At 46.9% G+C, this 22645-nt stretch overlaps 1 protein-coding gene across 2 annotated transcripts in view; it reads left to right on the top strand.

The window, feature by feature from the left end:
* The window catches only part of sgcd (sarcoglycan, delta (dystrophin-associated glycoprotein)), a 102084-nt gene that overhangs the window by 55303 nt on the left and 24136 nt on the right, over positions 1-22645 (top strand). For both annotated transcript variants that reach the window (XM_062406674.1, XM_062406673.1), the window contains exons 3-5: positions 8703-8804; positions 12965-13052; positions 14537-14656. In XM_062406674.1, the coding sequence (XP_062262658.1) occupies positions 8703-8804; positions 12965-13052; positions 14537-14656 (310 nt within the window). The remainder of the gene's footprint in view (positions 1-8702; positions 8805-12964; positions 13053-14536; positions 14657-22645) is intronic.

Genomic DNA, 22645 nt, shown 5'->3' with positions numbered 1-22645 from the left:
CGGCGTGAAGACCTCGGCGTCCGTCCCAGATGAAGATGGAATTTAATAGGAAATCCATCGACCTGTGACACTGACATTAAGCAGCCGCCGGCTCGGGAGGAAGAGATGGATCCTCTGAACACACGGAGACCTGCTGCTCCTCTAATGAGAAGAAACCAAACCTTCTGAGCTCTGACCCGGGATCAGCTGAACGAGGCACAGAGATTCAGTTTACAGGTTTCTGTTTGTAAGTTAAACAAGTTTGTTTGCTTTCAAACTCTTTGTCAGAAGATGATTCTCGGCTGGTTAATGGGAGGAACTGGGAGGAACTCTCAGATCATTAAGTTGCTTCTGCTGCCAAATGAAGCTGCAGCTCTGAACGTCAGGAGTCTCACAATCATCAGGAAGTTCACGTTGTGTTTCTGTTTGTGTTGTTAAAGCAAACTGTCATTTCACAGTTTCCTTCACTCTTTGATTTAAAGAACTCTGAGAACACGAGGAAACAAGATGAACTCCCTCCCACCTGATCCAGTCTGATGGAATAAACAAAACCTCCAGAGAAGAACACGACAATAATCAAGACTTTCACAAAGTCCTGAAGTAAAACTCTGAACACAGATTTCTGATGATGAATCGTTTCTCAAAATACAAAATCCATCTTTTTAAATCATTAAAACTTAATAAAATAGCTTCGAGCGATGAGCAAACGTCTTCATAGAACAGAAGAACGTCTGTGTATTGTTATTGGAGTTTTTAAAACCTTCAACACTTTAGAGTGAAATCAGTCTTTACCCACAGAGTGTTGTAGAAGAGCTCGGAGTTCTTAAAGTGAACGTTGCACCCAAACAGAGAAATCATCTTTCAATGGTCCTCATCACTTTGGACCTGATCTTCTCACTGATCTTCTGAATCTTCTCCTCTTCTCTCGTGACTCTAACAGTCGACGTCTCTTTGTCTCATTTGCTTTTAAGCGTCTCATGGTCTCTTCACTCTTATCACTTATAACTGTGCGTACATCTGTTTGCTCTCCTCGACTTCATCGACACCTCCTCCTCCTCCTCTTCCTCCTCCTCCTCCTCCTCATCCTCCTCCTCTCCTTTGTTTCATCTTTCACTCTCACGTTCTCCCTCAGCATCTGCTCTCCCATCCCCTTGATGGATGATGCGGCGCTGCGTCGAGGGCCTCAATCAGAGGAGCGGGGGGGGGGGGGGGGTTCTCTGTGAAGAGCAATCTCAGAGCCAATTCCGCTGATAGCCATCACCGGGTTCTGCTCCATGACGCTGCAGCTTTCACCGGAGGGACGGGAGCGGAGCCTCTCAGCCACTGCTCTGGGACGACGGGGGGAAGTTTCTTCTCTTTGTTTTTGTTGTTGTTGTTGTTGTTGTTGTTATCCAACAGATCAATTGAAAAATGTATTAGTTTGGAGTTCAGCCAGTTCGGCGTCTGGCAGCCGCACGGGGACGACAGAGGCCGATTGGAGGAGCGCTCAGTGGTGCATGATGGGAGAGGGAGTAGATCTCAGGACTGGATGGAGCTTCACGCTGCTCTCCTGGTGATCTTTGCTGAGCGCAGGTGGTGCTCCTCACCTGCTCCTCGGCTTCTCCTCGGCTGCTCCTCACCTGCTCCTCGGCTGCTCCTCGGCTTGTACTCGGCTGCTCCTCGGCTGCTCCTCGGCTGCTCCTCACCTGCTCCTCACCTGCTCCTCGGCTGCTCCTCGGGTGCTCCTCGGCTGCTCCTCACCTGCTCCTCGGCTGCTCCTCGGCTGCTCCTCGGCTGCTCCTCACCTGCTCCTCACCTGCTCCTCACCTGCTCCTCACCTGCTCCTCGGCTGCTCATCGGCTGCTCCTCGGCTGCTCCTCGGCTGCTCCTCACCTGCTCCTCGGCTGCTCCTCGGCTGCTCCTCGGCTGCTCCTCACCTGCTCCTCACCTGCTCCTCACCTGCTCCTCGGCTGCTCCTCACCTGCTCCTCACCTGCTCCTCACCTGCTCCTCGGCTGCTCCTCACCTGCTCCTCACCTGCTCCTCACCTGCTCCTCACCTGTGGAGAACATGCAGCTCGGTTTATCTGCTGACGTGTGCTGGACGGAGCTGGAATGGTTAAGCTGCCTGGAGGCTGAGATTTACACCGGCTGTAATTTAATGTGCTAATCCGCGGTTCTGCATTATTTACAATCCATATTCCCTGATTAAAGCGTGGTCATGTTATCTGACTCCACCAAATTGAATCCCCCATCGGAGACGGGGGCTGGATGACACGTCTGAGCATCTTTTTACTGGAGACTCATTTCTACAATAAACACAGAGTTTAATTGATTTTTACTATTTTTACTCCAAACCCAGCGTGAAACCAGTCTTCTCCTGGACTGGTCCTGGCTCCCAGTCCAGGGCTGTGATTATCTGAGGTCCTTCAGATGCAGCGGAGGACTGCAGCTCTTGATTGGCCTGAAGAGTTTCACACTCAGTGTCCCACAATCAGTTGTGGGTCAGTTGAGCCTCTGTGGGTTGAATTTTAAAGTCTAATGAAGTGAGACCTGGTTTAAAACAGGTTCAGTCTCCAACTTTAAGAACTCACCAGGACAGTTTGGTTATGTTTGAAGATAAATGGTAAAGGAGACACATTCTGCTCTGATGTGTTTTCATTCTCTGATGTTCAGAAAACACTTCTCTGTCCTCAGACTCCTCTTTGCTTCCTTCACCACTTCAGACTGTCTCACTCTCCATAACTTTAATAAGCACAAAGCATCGGACAGAACAAATAGAAGAAATAAACATTGTGTGTCTCCTCGTATCTTAAAACGACAACAGCATAAACTCTGAGCTTTCAAAACAAAGCTGAACATCGTTCATAAAGCAGCAGTTTGGTTTTATAGCCGGTGAAGTCGTCAGTCAAAGAGACGTCTCATTCTTTCCACATTATGAAGTTTGACTTTCAGGAGGCAGCTTCTTTTTAAACAGAGGTTTGACTTTGCAGAACTTTATTATTCAATAAAAAACTTGATAACACACTAGAGCAAAGAGACATCCTGTGTTTCTCTTGCTGTAGTTTGTGAATCAAAGTCAGTGACACGGCTTCTTCTCTCTCTGACCTCCACAGCCTCACTTCTCCAACTCGCTTATCAATGGAGACGTAGTTTGAACTGTCTATGGACTCCGTCAGTATTATTATTATTTAGTGTATGAGTTTGTGTTGTTTTCAGTCTCCTCATCTCAGGTCACGTTCCATCAGGAAGTTTAGGTTCCATTAAACCCAAAGGAAACATTCACACTGAGTCTCGTAATAATACAGATTCAAACTCACACGGACATTAACGATGGTTCTCAGTCATCAAAACACATTATCACCAGTTTTACATCATATTTAGAAATGAAACGTCACAACTCATAACATGAAACTTACCCCTGAGTAACCCTGAAGCTGTTTGTTGTTGTGTTGAGAGGATCTCGATGTTGTGTAGAGATGTTCAGTGTTTGCTTGTTTGCTTCCCAGGACGTGGTTTGTAATGATTTATCTAAACTCCCTTTTTTTCGGGGCCAGTGTTTGGTTTATTGAGTCGAGCTCTTCGTGTGTGAGAGGTTCGGACTCTGAAGGATTCAAACCCTGACGCTGGGTCGTTCAGACGCTCGTAGACCTCCGAGCTTTATGTGATCTCCTGGTGAGTCTGGAGGTTGTGAACGTGTCGAGCTGCAGCTTCATCTGGGAGGAGTTTACGTGTGTAGCAGAGCATCATGGGAAGTCTGGTTCCTCGTGGTCGTGTCTCTGCTGCAGCTCGGTGCTCAGTCACTTTGTCTTCATCAGGAAACATGGCTGTGCTCCAGTTCTCTTTCTATTTGAAGTTATGAACCATGAAGTTTCTGTTTGGAGTGTGAACTTCAGTAAGATGTGTAGACACCTGATCCCAGGACCTCCTGCTCCGTGTGGGAGGACACCAGCTCAGACTCTGTGTTTCCACCGAGCAGACGATGATGACTCGTATGAAACATGAAGACTCTGATATTTCCCACCGAGCATCAACACGTCTATATCTGCTTCAGCCTCGGGTGGCGGCTTGATGCATATCGATGCAGACGCTCGATGACTCGATGACTCGATGACGGGCCGAGAGCTCCACGCTATCGACAGAGGAGACTCGCGGCTCTGAGAAGACGGAGACTTCGGGGCACTGCTCCTACAAACAAACACACACACAGAGAGAGACACACATACAAACACATACGCACACACAGAGAGAGACACACATACACACAGATACGCACACACACAGAGAGAGAGAGACACACACACAAACACATACACACACACAGAGAGAGAGACACAAATACACACAGATACGCACACACACAGAGAGAGAGAGACACACACACAAACACATACACACACACAGAGAGAGACACACATACACACACAAACACACCAACACACACACACCTCTGCCGTAGCACAGCTGGGCCAAATAAATCTGCAGAATAACAGAGGGAACCAAAGGCACAAATGTTATCTACATGACAGACGTTTTCTCCTTAGCTCACACACACACACACACACACACACACACACACACAAACACACAAACATACAAACACAGTGCCAGGTAAACAGAGCAGCCTGGCGCACACGGACACACACACTCACAAAGTACACACAAACACAATAAATTCTCAGTAACTATCAAGCTAACACAGCAGTGACAGTGGAGGCAACGCTGGCGTCGAGTGTAGATCAATTTAGTCTTTGTTGGAGCAAACACCAAGGGGGGGGGGGAGAGAGACAGAGACAGAGAGAGAGAGAGAGAGAGAGAGGGGAGAAAAGGGTGTGGGGGGGAGCTGAGGTGGAATGTATGTGTGATGAATTAGGTCCAAATCCTTCAGAGCTTCAGGGAAGCGAACAGAAAACAGGATTCAGGACCGAGCTGAACTTCCATTTGTTCTGAAGTGAGCTGGACCATATTTCCACCACAGGAAGTTAAACACGGGATTTATGAGCAGTTCAAGTGGTTTGAGGCCGGAGTTATAATTCCACCAGAGGGCACTTCACAGAGCTCCGGCCTCTTCTACACAACTGCAGAGAAAATAACTCTGTCCACGCAAACATACACTCAAACCAGCATGCCAGCCCAGTAGGGGGCGATACAGTCCAGATGCTCCGTTAAATACCAGAGAGGAAGACAGAGGTCTGTGAACATCAGTAACGTGGAGCAGTGGCGTTAAATATAACTTCTAACTTGTAATAAGACCAAACAGTGCTAACCACGCATAGAGAAACTTGTTTATAGTAAGTAACTAGCTGTTGTTGTTGTTGTTGTTGTTGTTGTTTCTGTCACATGATCATCTAACAAAGTGTGACGTCGTCTTTTCCCAAATGTTCAGTTTGACGTTTTCAGAAACATTTATTTCACGTGGCCTTAGATTCTTATTATTAAAGTTTGGTCCATGTCCCATCTGCTAACATGGAGCAGCTGTACTGCAGCCAGCCACCAGGGGGCGACCATGATGCCCTGGCTTCACTTTCAGGGAGTCTCTCTCCGTGGTGCTGAAACGAAACCACCTCTTCGTTTTCCTCTAACGGGGAAAAAAGAAAGATATGTAAACGAGAGAAAATGAAGGTAGAGCGGGAACAGAAAAGATAACGAGATAAGAGGAATCTAAGAGGTTGATCAGCGAGGGGGGACGGAAACAAGCGAGAGGTCTTTAAGGACATGGAAAACAGAGGGAGGGAGGAGGAGGAGGAGAAGAGAGGCCGGAGCGGAGGTGAAGAGAAACACACCTGAGTGTTCAGAGGCCTCCGTCCTGCAGAGGCGTCCTGAATTATTCATGGAGCTCGCCTCGCTTCGCTGTGCTCATCGCAGAGAATGAAAAGAAGAGAATTTGGACCAGAAAAGAAACTACACACACACACAGACACACACACACACGCACACACACAGACACACAAGTGGTCCGTGCTCTTTCAGTTTCTGCAGTGAGAGTGTTATTTTATTGAAGAGATTATTATATCTTTTCCAACTTTTCCCTTCGTCGTTCATCTCCTGTAAACGTGAGGAAGCTCAACACAATGAAGGAGCGCTCGTTTCTGTCACCTCTGTGTCGCGGCCGGACGGGGACAATCCGGTGCTGACTCATTCAGACTCCACTCACTCACTCAGCTCCTCCACACCAGTTCACTGTGGAGCTGAGTGAGTGGACGGAATTTATATAGAAATCAGCTGCGTTCAGAAAGTGCTTTGTTTTGGTCGTATCGATCGTGAGTCTGCACACACACACACACACACACAGACACACACACACACACACACACAGCAGCAGCATTTATGAAAACACAACTGGAGGAAGTTTGTATCTAAATAAAATCTGAACACGTCTCAACAGAGTGTGAGTCTGTGTCTCTGAACCAGTTCAAACCAGTTTCTCTCAATTTGAAGCAGTTTTTTATATTTAATATATGTTGATCAAATCGATGTATTATTAAAAAAACGTTTAAACTGGTTTGTAGTGGTTGTAGTGGTAAGAATTGTAGTTGTTCCTGTAAATTGAGACACTTTGATCATCTATGTTTCTGTAACTTTTCCTTTCACACTCGTTTATGAATTCATTTCTTTCCTCTTGGTCTCTTGTTACGCGTCTGGTCCCGAGTTAGAAAACTAAGATCTCATTCTTAATGGATTCACATTATTCCATCATGACACTTTCTCCTCCGTCTGTAAAACACTTTTTTATGGGATGGAACCAAATTAGGTTTGAGTTTCCAGAGGAGACACGAGCAGAGTATCTGAAACTTTGCTCCTTTGTAAGGGACTTATCTCCTCGGGGGGGGGGGGGGGTGAAGCGTGGGGGGGAGGATTCACTCGGTGTGTACAGTACGTCCCAGAGAAGATGGACTGATGAAATCGATCTGTCAGCGGAGAGCGAACACGAGACTCGTTTCTTCCTCTGGCTGCTCGTCATCACAACGAGGGAAACTGACTCAGAATCAGCTCTGAAGTCGCTGACGGGCCCGACTTCCACCGGAGGGCAATTCACAGGCGAGGCACGTCCACGGCTCAAACCCCCCCCCGCTGCCTTACACTCCCAGAATCATAATATGTTGTACACCATGGAGGGGGGGGGGTTACATGGAGGAGGCTTGAAACCCGTCCTCGGGCACTTTGGGATTCGAGGGGTCTTGATCTCCATTTGCTCGTCGGAGCCCGAGGGATCAAACCACGGCGGGAAAACAAAAACGTCTTTGCAGGAGGAGATCATACAGCCCCCCCCCCCCCCCCCCCCCCGCTCTCTGACTCTTATCTGTGGAAGCATCCAGCAGGAGATCTGCTGTAAGGTACAGAATGACTGAATCTCCTCCGGTTGTGTGATCCTCTCTCACAGACACAGGATCAGCTGCAGCTCCTCTGACGCAGTTTGTTTTCACAAGATAACAAACCAGTAAAATAAGGTGCACACGAAACACAAGAGAAGCATCTTTACTGCTGATGGAGAAATCCCCCATTAGAGCCTCGCAGCCGTTTCCCTCTTTAAAGAATATTCTGTTTCTGCTGTCGCCTCAACATGACTTCATTTAGCAAACACAGCGTTTGAGTTTAAAACGAGTTTAGAACGAGTTTGGCTTCTGCTCAGAGAAATTATCCTTTAGGTTTGAAAACCAGATTCTGATGAAGGGGGGGTACAGTGGGTCACCTCAGGGCCAGGGTGGTATTGGTTTGAATCCAGGCTCTGTTTGGGTTTTCTCTTCTTCCCTGCAGCAGTGGTCATGTCTCCTCTCTGGCGACACCTAGTGGCTGGAGGCTTTATGGTTTCTGTTGGTTCCTCCGTCCGTCTCGTGTGTTGTTGTGAACACGATTTCTCCAGAACACCAAGAGGGAATTTGTTCATATGTGGTAGAAACATTTACTAGAAGTCAAAGATCAACTGATTCAATTTTGGGGGCTGAGGGTCAAAGGTCACAGTGACCTCATATCATTCTCCAGTGAAACAGCTTAGTTTTTTGTTATCGTTATCGTTATTCAGTGTTTTTAAGAGTAAATGGTTCTGGTCTGTTTATTATGAGAAGCTCTGTTCACTTCAGGATTCACAGCTGAAAACTTTACGTCTCATTTTAATAAATGAAACCTGACACTTTACAGCGTGTGAACGTCTTCAGTGATAACTCAGATTCACCTGATCGACCAGAGTGAGAAGAATCTGTCTCCTTCAAACTCACAGAGATATGAGTCACATGTTTATGGAACAATAAAATCTCTGTGCTGCAGTTTGACGACTGAGATTTACTGAACACAGTTTTTATATTATCTCTTGTATTTCATAATAGAAAACAGTTTCTATTTATATATATATATATATATATATATATACATATACACTACGTGTGCGACATGTTTGCCAATGAATCAGTTTGTAAACTGAAGCTGGAGTCATGAACCTCAGTCACTGCATTAAACAGCAGATTAAGAGATTAGAGCAGCTGATTTAACTGTGGAGACGGTTTAGTGTGTGTGTGTGTGTGTGTGTGTGTGTGTGTGTGTGTGTGTGTGTGTGTGTGTGTATGTGATTATATATTCATATTTTCTCTCATAGATGTGAGAAATAATGTGTGTGAGAAATAAAAGACAATCATGTTACGTAATGATGCAGAAAAACTGTAAAATCCTTCGAGTTGTTGCCTTTGTGTTGATGTGCGTATGAAACTAACTGTGTGTGTGTGTGTGTGTGTGTTTGTGTGTTTGTTCCTTGCAGGACGGAATGGGGAACCTCCGAATCACAGAGAAGGGCCTGAAACTGGAGGGAGACTCCGAGTTCCTCCAACCTCTCTATGCCAAAGAAATCCAGTCCAAGCCAGTGAGTGGCACACCGACAGACACACAAACTAACACACACAACCACATCAACACCCGCTGTCTTTGTACACTGACACACAACAGAAGCAGACGGTTGTAGGATGTGTAGTTGTTTTTACTATGAGTAGAGTTTACATAGATAAATGCTGACATGTTGAATTTCCACTGAGCTGGTTTTACTTTCCGGCGAGCTGCTCTCTCTCTAGTGAGCTGCTCTTTCCGGTGAGTTGCTCTCTCTCTAGTGAGCTGCTCTTTCCGGTGAGTTGCTCTCTCTCTAGTGAGCTGCTCTCTCCGGCGAGTTGCTCTCTCTCTAGTGAGCTGCTCTTTCCGGCGAGTTGCTCTCTCTCTATTGAGCTGCTCTTTCCGGCGAGCTGCTCTCTACAGCGAGCCGCTCTTTCCGGCGAGCTGCTCTCTCTCTAGTGAGCCGCTCTCTCCGGCGAGCTGCTCTCTCCAGCGAGCTGCTCTGTCTCTAGTGAGCCGCTCTCTCCGGCGAGGTGCTCACTCGTAGCCACAGCTCCAGCCTCACTTCTCCTGCCTCACACCTTCTGGTCGGGTCTGAGGTCCCAGGTGGTCAGAGCAGCTTCCTGTCGTCCGGCCGGCGACTGCAGGAGGAGGAGCCCGGCCGGACGGAGAGATGGCCACGATAAAGAAACAGCGACTCTCTCTCCCCCTGTCGCGTCACAGTAACAACAGCTGCTCGCGGGTAGTGGACGGCGAGCGGGATAATGGGAGGGAGCGGCGAGCTCCATCTCGTCTGTCTGGGACCTTCCGTGAGCCGAGAGGGAGGATGAGGGATGAGGAGCGAAGACAAGGAGCAAGAGAGCAGGAGGGGCGGAGACACGGGGGAAGAGGAGAGGAAGAGGAAGCAGTAATTGAGACGGAGACAGGAAGACAGATGGAGGAGGACGGAATTAGAGTGAGAGAGATGGGATGTTCTGACAGGCGGAGGCCGAGTTCAACGCCGACTCACACGAGCGCGAGCGCGTCCACGTGGAGACGTCACGAGAACATATTCATATTCCAGGAGAAACATCAACTCGACGCTCTTTAAAGAGGAATAATGACAATTTAGTTTGTATAGAAACACACAGAACTCAGCTTTTATGAGCGTCCCTGAGTGACACAGTTAAAATCCACCCGACTGGGATCAAACCTCCTCACGACAGTGAAGCTCTCCTCTGAGACAAATAACAGACGCGTGTTCAGGAGGAGCTGCTGGAACACAGACGACAGAGGAACTGACCAGAGGAGCTGAGGCTCGGCTGGAGGAGACCAGAGTGGAAACACAAACATGTGAGAGAACGTTTCTTTACAGGAGCTCTGATCAAACGTCTTTACTTACAGTCTGAAATCTGCTCTCGTCTGCTGGAGGAGTCCTGCAGGAATCAGGAAATGAAACATATAAAGTATAAGGTCTCCAGAGGAGGTTTCTGAGCCTCCAGCTCCATGAGACTCGTGTTGTGTGTTTTCAAGGTTTGAGTTTTAAATTTGAGCTTTAAATCCGTGGCTCGCTCCTCCTGCCGCGGCGCCGTGGGGATGTTTGTGTTGAGTACATGTTTAGTTTGTTGTCGTGTTTCTGATCTGCTCGGCCTCGCTCTTCAATTCGTTACTGATGCGGTCGACCACATTACTCCCAGCAGGACGCCTCTCGCACAGAGGGAGGGGGGGAGCGAGGAGTGAGAGACCTGCAGGAAGACGAGTGGATCGGAGCTGGTTATAGAAATATGACCTGGAGGCAGAGTCGTGCTCCAGAGGCTCAGAAATCTGCCTGAATTAAAGCTCAGTAAGTTGAGCCAGAGGAGCTCAGGAGCTGGTTGTGTGACTCCATCTGTTTATCAGCTACAGGGGCCGAGGCTCAGTGTGAAGTTAGAGTCTCGTTAACTGGATCAGCAGCTTCCAGGTCGGTTCCCTGCTGGAGACGCTGGGTCGCTCTCTCTGGGTTCAGGGGACATGCTGCTCCGAGTGAAGGGGTTCAGGTGTCTCAGGGACTTGTGGACGAGTGAGAAGACGATGGAGCAGGAGATGAAGACATGGATCAGTGCAGAGTAACATGTGGTCATTGACTGACCCTCACTAAAGGTCACGAGCTCTGCGCTGAGTCTTGGAGATGGAGCTGGAGTTCGGAGTCGACCATTGGAAGTTTTCAGGCACGTCCATCCAGGCGGAGACACCGGGGGGGATCCAGAACTCGCTGGTGGGATTTAAACCCCCACCTGGCCTGGGAAACACCCAGGATCCATCAGGAGGAGCTGGAAAGCTCCACAGGAAGAGCAACGCCAGGAACACAGAGCTGAAACGACCCGACCTCGGGTCAGAGGAGGAGGATGGAAGAACAAGTAACTGCTGGAAATATGGGTTAGGGTTTTACTTCAATCAGGACAGACTTGATTTCCAATTAACAGATTTTATTCATTCTCTTTTTACACGCACAGAAATGAGAACGTTAAACAGTCTTTGGCCTTTTAGACCCCTGTGAGATGTCATCAGGATTTAGAAGGGGGTGTAGCAGAGCATCGAACAGGAATACCCCCCGGGGTCTAGACACTGGTGGTGGTTTAACGTCTAATGTAAGTTTGGAAGGCAAATCTAATGCTCGTGGTCCTATTGAACTCGCTCGTGTGGCATCCTCTGCCCTCAACCCTCACAAGGGTTAGGAAAACCTACAAAAACCTTGACAGGAAAAAAGTAGAAACCTCAGGAAGAGACGCATGCAAGGGATCCCTCTTCCAGGATGGACAGAAGTGCAATGAATGCCACTAGTAATCGTATTTTGATAGGCAGTTTTGAATGTTCTTTGTCCGCGATCAGCTGCCACCATGATTGGCCGCTGCTATGATCCTTGATCCGTTGGCGTAATCCGCGATCCGTTGAGGTCGGGGTCCGGATGAGGTGAATGTCCTATTTCACACTGGTCCAGGAAGGTGCTATAAAATACTGTTTATCAGTATTATTATTATTATTATTATTATTATTATTATTATTATTACAGACTCACACACACACACACACACACACACACACCTCGAGGTTCTCCGGACTCCACAGTCTCTTCATCATCTCGTCTTTGTGTCGAGTCTCAAACTTCTTGTTCGTCGCACATTCAGGTCACAGCTCGTTGTTATTGTGATCACTTCCTGCTTGTGTATCGCACATTCTCTGCGTTTACTGTGGGAACTTCAGTAAGTTTGTCGAGAGCCATAATGTTATCAGTAATATACACACAAGGCTGGTCCCTCCCCCCCCCCCCCCAGCCGCCACAATGGTCCGGCCCTTATCTCTTATTAAGAAGTTGACTGAGGCATGAAGATTAGTCGGCACAGAAAGAGCCGAGTGTCCGACGTGATCGGCATTCACATCGGTGCAGTGCATCATGGGAAATGGAAGGTAGCGAACAGAGAGGTCGGCTTAGGTCTAAGTGTGTTTGTGTGTGTGTGCGTGTCTGTTTGTGTGTGTATGTTGTAAGGTAAAGTCGTAAATGTGTGTCTGTGTTTCATGTTACTATCAAATCACATCCGTGTGACCGTTGAAGATCTCATGACGTCCATTTGGTCTTTAACTAATAATTTGAAAAATTAATTCACAAAATAATCTATAATCTTGTTGAATCTAAAAATGGATAAAAATTCTTGTTTTATGTTCCCGACATATTGAAACTAAAGGATTTATAAAATGGAATTTTTAAAATGTCTGAATAATCTGAAAGTCAAAGGCATCTAAAAAACGTGATTCTCTCCATGTTTGTCTGAAATACGTCTTTTATAAATCCGACCGATGCAGGAATTAAACCTTCAGTAAAAACCTTTGGGTTTTAACAGGAGTGCAACTGGAAGGTCTGGTGAATGGAGGTTAAACTCAAGTATTGAAATGTTTCTCAAAGGATTAGAAAAACCTCATTTTCACAGAACAGCCTTTGATCAGGATTTAAATCTGCAGATGAAAACGGACAAATTGATGTGAATTAAAAACTTAAACTCAATATAATTGAGATGTTTCATTTCCACTGACGTGAGAGAAAAGCTCAGGAAGAAGAATCTCAAAATGTACGTTTGCATCAAACGTTCCTTTCCCCGGGGATCTTCTGTTTCCTCTCTCGTTCTCCTTCTTGCTCTCGAACCCGAGCACGTATCAGTTTGATAAGGACGGCGCTCCGTGTGTCCACAGGGCCGCCCGCTGTTCCTGCAGTCGTCCAGAAACGTGTCCATCAACATCCTGGGCAGCAACAACCAGCTCCTCACGCAGCTCGTCACAGGTGAGAGACACAGACTGCTTTCATCTGCTCGTTCATGTTTCCCTTTGATATGATTCATGTTTTCATTCCTCAGAACCAACAACACTGACGACATCCGCTGCAACACAACAACACAACAACACAACCTGTACAAACGTTTCTGTTCAATTATTCACAGAGATTTTCTGTTTTTGTTTCACAAACCAACGTCTCCGAGTTTCCTCAGACTTGCTCCTCAACTAATCTTATTTTTTAAAGAATAAAGAAGCTTCAGATCGTTGGAGTTTAATTTGATTCTGAACCAAACAAGTTGTGAACAAAGATTTAAATAGACTTTGAAGTTTGGCTGTAAGCGTCAGACGTCATCATTTCCAGAATCAAACTACCGAATTCCTGCCGTAGTGAACTCGCTGCTTTCTTCTTCTTCTCCTTCTTCTTCTTCTTCTTCTTCTTCTTCTTCTTCTTCTTCTTGTCAACCACCGACACGTAGGAGGACGTCTGTCGTTCCTCAGCGTCGGTTGTTTGCAGGTTGTTCTCGTCTCGGACGCAGAGCGACACAATCAGTTGTGCGTGTGTCGATCGGTCAGGCCTCTCGGGCGCCCGGTGTTTTTCAGCCGCCGTGTGAGACAAAGCAATTTGAGCCGAAGGGACCCGTCTTCGTGTTGAATCCCTTGTTTGTCACAGTCGTGGCGGCTCCGGCGTTTTGCTGCAGACGTTCAGAGAAACCGTGAAAAGCTCAGGTCACATCTGGATGAGTGGCAGCTGCAGGTTCTCAACAGGTTCCTCTCAACGTCTCTTTAACTTGACTCACAGCAGCCGACTGACTGACGACCACATGAACACATCAGAGTTTCATTCAGAGTTTTAAGATGTCAAATCAAAGTAGGAACAAGAATCTCTCTGTACAGATGTTCATGTCAGGACAGATGTAGCACTGTTACACTGAGGTCTCAGACTCTGTGACGAACAAGTTGTCCTTCTATATTTCAAATCTTTAAATCTTTTATCATTATACTTTACAACTTTTATTATTTTCACTATTTCTCTTTTATCTTAGCTTTGACTTAACTTTATCACAATACATCGTTTTTTTTAATTAAGGTCAAATATCAGCAAGTAAGGGATTTTTTTAAATTATAATTCCACAAGTTAAATTAAAATTAATTTGATTTCAGGAGGCGGTTGAGACCAAAACAGACACAGACGTGTAAACATGAAACTTATCTGCTAATCTGTTTTATGATAGAACACCATAACATGTGTGAGGTTGTTATTGAATGTAACTCTCACTTTATTTCATCATCCCTTCACTTCACTTGGTTTGTTTAATAGTCTCCAGGAAGAATCTACATGTGACTGTTGAGGTACAGTCTGAGTCATAATTGAAGATGTCATCAGGTCCTGGACACATTTTCCAATAAGAAGTAAATTCAGTGAGAAGTGGTGTCCGGCCTCCGCTCGCCCCTCTTTGATGTCTCCTCTCTCTCTCCCTGTGTACTCGGCAGGAGCCCACGGATTTAAAGCGCAGGGGAAGATGTTTGAAGTCAAATCCACCGCCGGGAAACTCCTCTTCTCCGCCGACGAGCAGGAGGTGGTGGTGGGCGCCGAGCGGCTCAGGGTGATGGGTGAGTGACCGACCTGAGTTCTCTAAACCCTCAGACGGTTGAGCTTTGTCTCTCGGCTTCACAGAGCTGAAGACTCTTTGTCTCGTGAAGTGAAAGTTGTTTTAATTTGTTTAAAACTCTCATTTGTCCGTTTTGCCGACTGGAAACTGTCACTTTGCTGATTCCAGTGGAAACTGAACTCACAACACGTGTGTAGCTGAGCTGAGTGCGATGCTGGTGTTAGCAGATCTGTGCTGGGAGATCTCCTGTATGATGGGAGGGGAATGACCAGTTGGAGGAGAGCTGGTGTTTGCCCACAGGCCAAGGCAGGGAGAAGGTGACATGACTTCATTAGACCAATGAGGTTTGTGCCGGATCCTTTCCTGTCAGAGCCGAGGGTGTGAAACCAAAACACAAAGCAGCTGCGTGAAATAAAAAAAAACATCTTGTGCCTGCGGACATGATCCCGACTCAGTGCAAGGCCTGATGGGAAATGGAGTTTGCTCACAGGAACGGGACCCAGCCCCTTTCTATATCATCAAACTCAAAGGGCGCTCGCTTTGTCCAAGTGTTTATTAATGATCTCAACTGTGGCAGCTGCCATTTTTACTAAATTATTATTATTAAAATAAGAGATCTCTAACTTGGTGTTTTGCTTCGCCCGTAAAGTTTTTACCGTCCACACAAACAAGCCCCATGGAAAACGCATCAGAGGAAGTGAAACAAAATACAAAAATAATAATCCTGCTGATTCAATAACAAACACAACCTCCCTGGTGGAGATGTAACTATTTCATGACACCTACTGTCTGAGAGACAACTTGGTATTTTTAGGGTTATTTTATATAATTATGATATAATGACTCTTGTTATGCTTCATGTCGTACTCGCCCTGGATCTCACGTTTCCTTCTCACTGCTCTGGAACATCTGACTTGTTGAAGCTGCCTCATGTGGCCGGAGTCCAGCTTCCAAACACTCTCCTCCATGTTAATTAGGTCTGGAGGAAAGTGCTGACCGTGCACACGAGAACAGATTTAATCATCACTTGTTTATGTATTTTCTCCGCAGCAGGATAATTAGCAGGGAGCTAACAACACGGAGCGTAATGAACACGTTAAATATCACAGAATCTGCTCCGGAGCTAAATCACACGCTCGGATTCTCTGCTCGCTCCTTCTCTTTCATTTCCTCTCTCCCTCTCTTTCCTCCCTCCTCACACTCCTTCTCTCCGGTCTCATGTCCCTCACCATTATCTTTCCATCTGCCATCATTCAAATCACTCATCCACCCGCCCCCCCGTTCATCAGTTCCTCCATTCAATCTGGTTATTACATAAACAGAGGTTTGAAGTGTCTCCCTCTCGACTGAGCCCAGTGTTTCCACATCACAGCTCCCAAGGGTGCTCTCTCTCAACATCTCTCTCTCTCTCTCTCTCTCTCCATCTCTCTCTCTCTCTCTCTCTCTCTCTCTCTCTCTCTCTCCATCTCTCTCTCGCTCTCTCTCTCTCCCTCCCCCTCGCTCTTCTCTGACTCAAACCTTTCAGAGGCGATGTCCTCTGCGAGAGCAAATTAGTCTTCATCCTGGTCCTCATTCATTTACGTCCTCCCAGCTTCACTGAGTCTGAGTTCATGGCTGTCTCCGTCCTCAGCAGAGTGGGGGGGACACAGCGGGGGAGGGAGGGGAGTGGGGGAGTCAGGTGGAGAGGACGGGGGGGGCGGGGTCGACAGTTGTTTAGAAGAGCAGTTTTAGACGCAGTGTTTGTTTCAAAGTGAAATCTCTAAGTGATTATTTATCTGTCACCGTCTGTGCAGGTCAATGACTTTAAATAAAGATGGACGACGTAAAAACTAGTGAAACCAAAACTTCTCTATTTTCATTTCATCACAATCCACCAGTTAATCTCTAAGAAATCAGTGAAAATGTTAATAAGTACGTTTAAATGTGCAGGATTAGCTAAACACGCTAGTTTTGATCTGTAGCCTCTGGAAGGTTCAAGGTAAAAAACCTACAATAATGTTTAAAACACGGAATCTGACTCAGATTCTTAATAATTAATAAATCAACGACTTAACTGTGAAATGAAAATATGGATTTAGGAATTATTAGTAAATACATATCAAGCAGGACTGCATGAACGCTGACATAAAACATAGTTACACAAAAAGAGGTGAAAACACGACGTTTGGAGTCTTTACGATTCGTGCTTAGAAACGTTGAACATGTCCTGAGTGAAGCCACGGTTGTGTTGTTGTGTTACCAGGCCTTGTGTCTGCTGTTGTCGTACATTGTGCATCACGTGTGTTTCTGAGCAGCTGAATCATTGTTCTGATTTCTGCTGATTTGGCAGCTGAGCCACTTTTTTTTCCTGCTGTCTTTGTTTCCTGTGCATCTGTGTTGGTTGTGTGACTTGTTTGACTTTGCTGCCATTGTGTCTGCCAGCGGGTTGTGTGTGTGTGTGTGTGTGTGTGTGTGTCGGCCGGCTGCCTCGTCCTCCATCAGGTGTTTCTGAGGACTCTGTTCTGTTTCTTTGTAAAAGCACCAAAGCCTCTTGGAGGACGGCCCATGTGATTCTCTCACAGTTTGGTTTCTGGCTCCGGACTTCGTGGCAGATTGAAGCCGGAGCTCATTCCTGAGGATGGCACGAGCACAGAGGTCAGAGGTCATCCTCCGGGAGCATTAACGTGTCCATCAAATCCTCACTGTTATGGCTGGAGGATTCATCAGAACCAAAGAGTGAAGGCGTTGACAGGAGCAGCTGCACGAGTTTGAGTTGAGAGAGAGAGAGAGAGAGAGAGAGAGAGAGAGAGAGAGAAAGAGAGAGAGAGAGAGAGAGAGAGAGAGAGAGAGAGAGAGAGAGAGAGAGAGAGAGAGAGAGAGAGAGAGAGAGAGAGAGAGAGATGGTGATTTTTAAACAACAGCATTTATCTCTACAGCCGAGCGAGGAGGCGGCTCCGGCTCATCAAGGATCTCTGCAGCACCGACTTCTCTCACTCTCACGTCTGTGTGTGTGTGTGACCCAGAGTGTGTTCACCTGTCCTGATTGTGTCTCTGTGTGATTGTGTTATCTCATCTCTGAAGAACATCTGCACTCTGTGTTAGACACTCACATTTCACTCCAGTTACATGAACAGTCTTCTCACCGAATCAGTGACGTGAACTCGACTCTGCTCTCGAGCACCGAGGTGACTCGTCTCCGACTCGCCGCCCCTGAAGGTTTAAACACATTCCGGCCTCGGCGGTTCGATGCTGGAAGCCGTCGACTGTATTTATCAGCGCGGGCGGCCGCTCCGCACTTTCCTCCCGAGCTCTGAGGGGGAAACAGCACGAACACATCGCATGGCTGCGCAGGGGTTATTCAGGTTTGATTCCCGGCCGGTGTGTGATTGGCTCACAGGAAGATGTGACGAGGGCCGGTCAGCTGACCCAGTGACTGACAGAGGAGCGGCAGCGACGGCCCCGCTGCCGCTCGACTCCTCGTCCAGCTCACGTCCACAGCAGAGAGGACGTCTGGACCAGGTTCCTCAGAGAAGATTACATTCTAATGAATTCACTCCAGGATTCTGATGAATTGCCTCAAAAAAAACAATTATTAGATAATAACCAAGAAGTTACTTGTGTTGTATTAATGCTGCTGCTGCTCATAAAGCAGACGTGACTCCAGGTTCTTCTAATATTATTATAATCAACGTTGTTAAAATGACTTCTATTGTATTATTCACAATAGTTTTCTTTTCGTTCATGTTTTTATATTTTCTGACCTGAAAATGGGACTTACCTGAATGACCGATGATCATTTCAATATGAAGATTATTACATTATAACAAAAGCACATTTTAGATTATTATAATTAGTTTTAAATGAAAGTATTTAAAAGTTTGTTCTAAACTCTTTAAACAACTCGTGTTTGTGTCTAAAGGATCAGGTACGACAGGCAGATAGATGATTTATAATATGCATGTTAATCATAAGAACATCTGTACTGACCAACATGTGGTGTTTGTGCTCGTGAGAGATGAACGTGCAGTTTGCAAATGATCAAAATATAACATTTGACTCTTGTACGAATATGTTAACTGGTTTATAAGTGATAACATTTGCAAATCGAGTCGTTTCTACACGAATAAAATGTCCACGAGCATCAGAAGCAAACTAGATGTGATAATTCTCTGTGTGTCTGTTGTGTTGCTTTGTGCGAACGTTTCTGCAGCCGAACCACAACAGAGAGTATTCCATCCAGGATTAGACTCCACCCACCTCACATCCCAGGCTGTGTTCCCATTCGCCGTCTGTCTGCCGGGAGCCGGCCGCCGTGTCCGACTGGACGGTGAAGAGCTGTAGGAGCCATAACCAAGCCAATGAAAGCAGTATCATGGATTTCCAATGACCTCAGTTGGGCCAATTAAAGTTATATGCAGGGAGTAATTAAGTATTTTATTGGCGGGGGAGGACCGATGGCTTTGGTAATGACATGTGGCGGCTTTATGATCCTCCGCTGGGCCGTCATACGTCCAAGAGACGAGGGACGAGACTCGTCCTCAGGTCCAATCTGCACTTTAACAGCTGTTGATTCACTCGTGTGTGTTGGACATCACGTGCACAGATAAACACGTGCACGTAGCATCTAGTTATTACTTGAATCTTTTGTGTTGTGGTGGCGGAGGCGTCCTTGTGTCTGAGTCTTTCACTTACAGATCAGTTTATTTCAAACAGCTGAAACAACCTGGTTGAAGTTACAAGCGTGTCCGGTTCCTGACCTCGTCTCCAGGGGGCGCTGCTGTAAATAAAGATCCACGAGACATCTCTGCTTTCTCCTGATGTAGAAAGCCTGGGTCGGGTACATGAGGAGGGGGGGCTTATGACACACATACAGCATCCAGCCACTAGGGGGCAATAGTAAAATTCGCCATCGTCTTAATTTACAGTTTGTGTTTACAATACCTTGATTTATGATTTAATAACTTCTGTGTCTGAAGCTCTTGACAATCGACCGTCACCACGAGGAATAAACCACATTCAGCTGCAGATTCATATTTAATAATTTTCTCGTTGCCAGAAGAGCAAATGCAAATATTGACCATGAAAATATTGTTGAAACCTTCGACATGAACATCGTTGTTGGTTTCTTAAACCAGCCAGTTTCTAATCAGCCAGTGCAGATGAGACGCAGGTTTCTCACCCGGCAGCAGGTTTCTCCAGAACCTTCAGACGCCCAACCAGCTGAAACACTGAGGAATGATCTCAAACCTTCAGGTGCAGAGATCATTAACCTGAGATGAGAACTGAACCTGTCAGATGTGCTCATGAATCATAAACACAAAAACTCTTCGAGCGCATTTAAAAACTCAATAACAAAACCTACTCAGTTTTTTTCTGTAATTGATTTAATTCTGATCATCCTCCCTTCATTCCCCTCGCTCGCGTCCCGTTGACTCTGTTGCGTCTCGAATCGTTCACAGTTTGAATCCGGCCCCTTGTGATGGTGCAGAAGTGACAGTAGGGGGAGGTAGTGAGCCGCCAGGGGGAGAAGAGAGACATCTAACTGTCAACAAATGTCTTCAGTAACCAGGAGACAATAAACATGGACGAAGCATCAGGCACTTAGGACCTATCTTGCAGCCAGCCACCAGGGGGCGATATAGATTTTTTGTTGTAGTGAGCCCTTTCTTTCTTTCAGTGTCTGCATTTTTCTTTACTGTCGCTCCAGACAAAACTTTATCACTTTACATTTCAATTAAAGTATAACATTGTTTTGTGGCACAAACCAAATCGTAGTCTTTTCCCCCGTTGGTGTCTGAGCTGATCCTGAATCAGATCTCAGCTCCTCCTCCGTCCAGGACTCGCTGCCAGTCTCCAGCAGCCGTTGAACTCACTTGCACCGGGGCAACATCTGCATCTCTGCTCCTTCAGGGACCCATCGCAGGAGGATCCCCTGAACGTGGGATCAGGGGCAGAGTCAGGGCTGCAGATGGCAGATGGACGGAACTGTGCCAAACTCATAAGTCTTTAACAGCCTCTTTGTATAATGTAACACTCCAAACTGGGGAAAAAAACACATTAAATATTAACTAACGAGAGAGAGAGAGAGAGAGAGAGAGAGAGAGAGAGAGAGAGTGAGAGAGAGAGAGAAAGTAGGAGAAGCTGCCGAGGCCGAACCAGACACTTCACTGGCAAATAAATCTGCAGGACAAAGCATTAACACGTGCAAACATAAATATACTGTTTATATAAACTCATTAGGGAACATCACTCAACTTACAGCTGAGGCTTAACACTGCATCTATATTTATATATATCAGCAGCTTTGAGAGTGTGTGTTTGTGGGTAAATCAGTGAGATTGTGTATAATGTGTTTATGTGTGTCAGGCTTTGTACTGTGTGTGTGTGGTTGAGTGATGGACTCTAACTAAGATAAGAGGAGAAACACCTCGGACACAAGTGACGCCATCTTGCCCTCCCGCCCACACATGTGCTCGACACATCTCTATAACGCTTATTGGTTGAGTGTGTATGAATCTGAAAGATGCTTGAAACGGAAACTCTGCAGACGGAGGATCTTTGTAGTGGCACCGGCAGCTGGCCGCCTCTAGGTGGCGACCTGTGGCACCACGTCCACTGATGAAGAGGAACTGCGGCAGCTTCTTCCTCCATGAACTCACACTGACGAGCAAAGTGAGAACAAAAGAACATTTAAACCTTTTCACTTTAATTTTCTCTCTTTGCTCTGAAGCCTGACGTTCTGCAGGGAAATGAATCAGCTGAGGGGTTGAAGCTGTGAACTTCAGGTCAAATCGTTTTTAGAGCTCAGCTTATTAACGCTCACCTGCTCCGAGCGTCACGGATGGAGTCCAGCAGCTGAATTTGTGCGATCATTGGGGTCAGGGCCGAGTAAAGCCGAGTCTAACAGCGGGAGAAGAAGAAGACATCATGGAGGCCGTCGTCCTTCAGGAGACAGAGAGCCAAGCTAATTGGAAAGTTTCTAAAAAACATCGTCTAGCAAGTGAAACTCAGCGGCGCCCTACCGTTGAGTTCTGGGATTATTAAACCTGAACCTCTGACCTCGGCTTCCTGCTCTGCGGGTTGGATTTATTCGTGGTCATTATTCAAACAGCTCCGACCTTCAGCCACTGAAGCAGCTTCCTCCGGACTCTCGATCACCGGGTCGCGACCCAAACGGGCTCTGGGATCAGCCGCCCTCTGCACGTCGGCTCCAGGAGGCCTGACCCGCTCCGCCATGGCTGATTTGTAATGAGAGTGTGTTTGTGTTTTGATGTTTTCCTCCCAGCTGCTGAGACTGGTTTCATTCTGCCTGGGTCTCGGCCCTGTGGACCCGGTGGACCCGGTGGACCCTCGGTAGCCTGAAGCCACTGCCGGTAGCTTGCCTCAGCCTCTGGGCTCCAGGCTCGGCTCGCCTGCTACGAAGCCTCTGTTGAAACGTTTGCCCTTGGGAGAGTCGCTTCCCTCAGAACTGCCTGTGAGGACTTTTAATGCCTTTTCCCTTTTTCATGTACCGGATCATTTTTCATTGAAGACGGACGGGGGGGAAGGGATGAAAGAGAGAGAGCGAGCGAGTGAGAGAGAGAGCGGTAAAGGCTGCAAAGATCGCAGGACAAGTCTGAGCCCAGCGAGTAAAACCAAGCAGATTGGGCTCATTGAGAAAAGTGTGTTCTGCCCTGAATCGAGGGACATGTTGGTCCTCAGGTTTGTGTCTGTGGGGTCTGAAGGAGGCTGGTTCTCTAAACGGAGCATTTCAGAGGCAGAGTGGTCAGAGTCAAGTCCCAGAATAAACCTCATGAACACTGACTGGTGTCCTGGGTTGAGATCACAGCCCCGAGGACCACTTCCCGGTCGAGGGGGGGGGGGGGGGGGGGGGGGATGAATTAAACGTGGACCGGCAGCGGCTGAGAGGTGAAAGTTAAATATTCTAATAGATCGTGCAGGAGTGAAGATGCTGCGACTATTTACAGATGTTTAACCAAAAACACAACTCAAGCACAGACAGAGGTCAAGG

Source organism: Platichthys flesus, chromosome 15, assembly GCF_949316205.1.
Source record: "Platichthys flesus chromosome 15, fPlaFle2.1, whole genome shotgun sequence".
Lineage (NCBI taxonomy): Eukaryota > Metazoa > Chordata > Actinopteri > Pleuronectiformes > Pleuronectidae > Platichthys > Platichthys flesus.
Note: the sequence above shows the minus strand (reverse complement) of the source record. Positions and strands in the feature narration are given on the sequence as shown.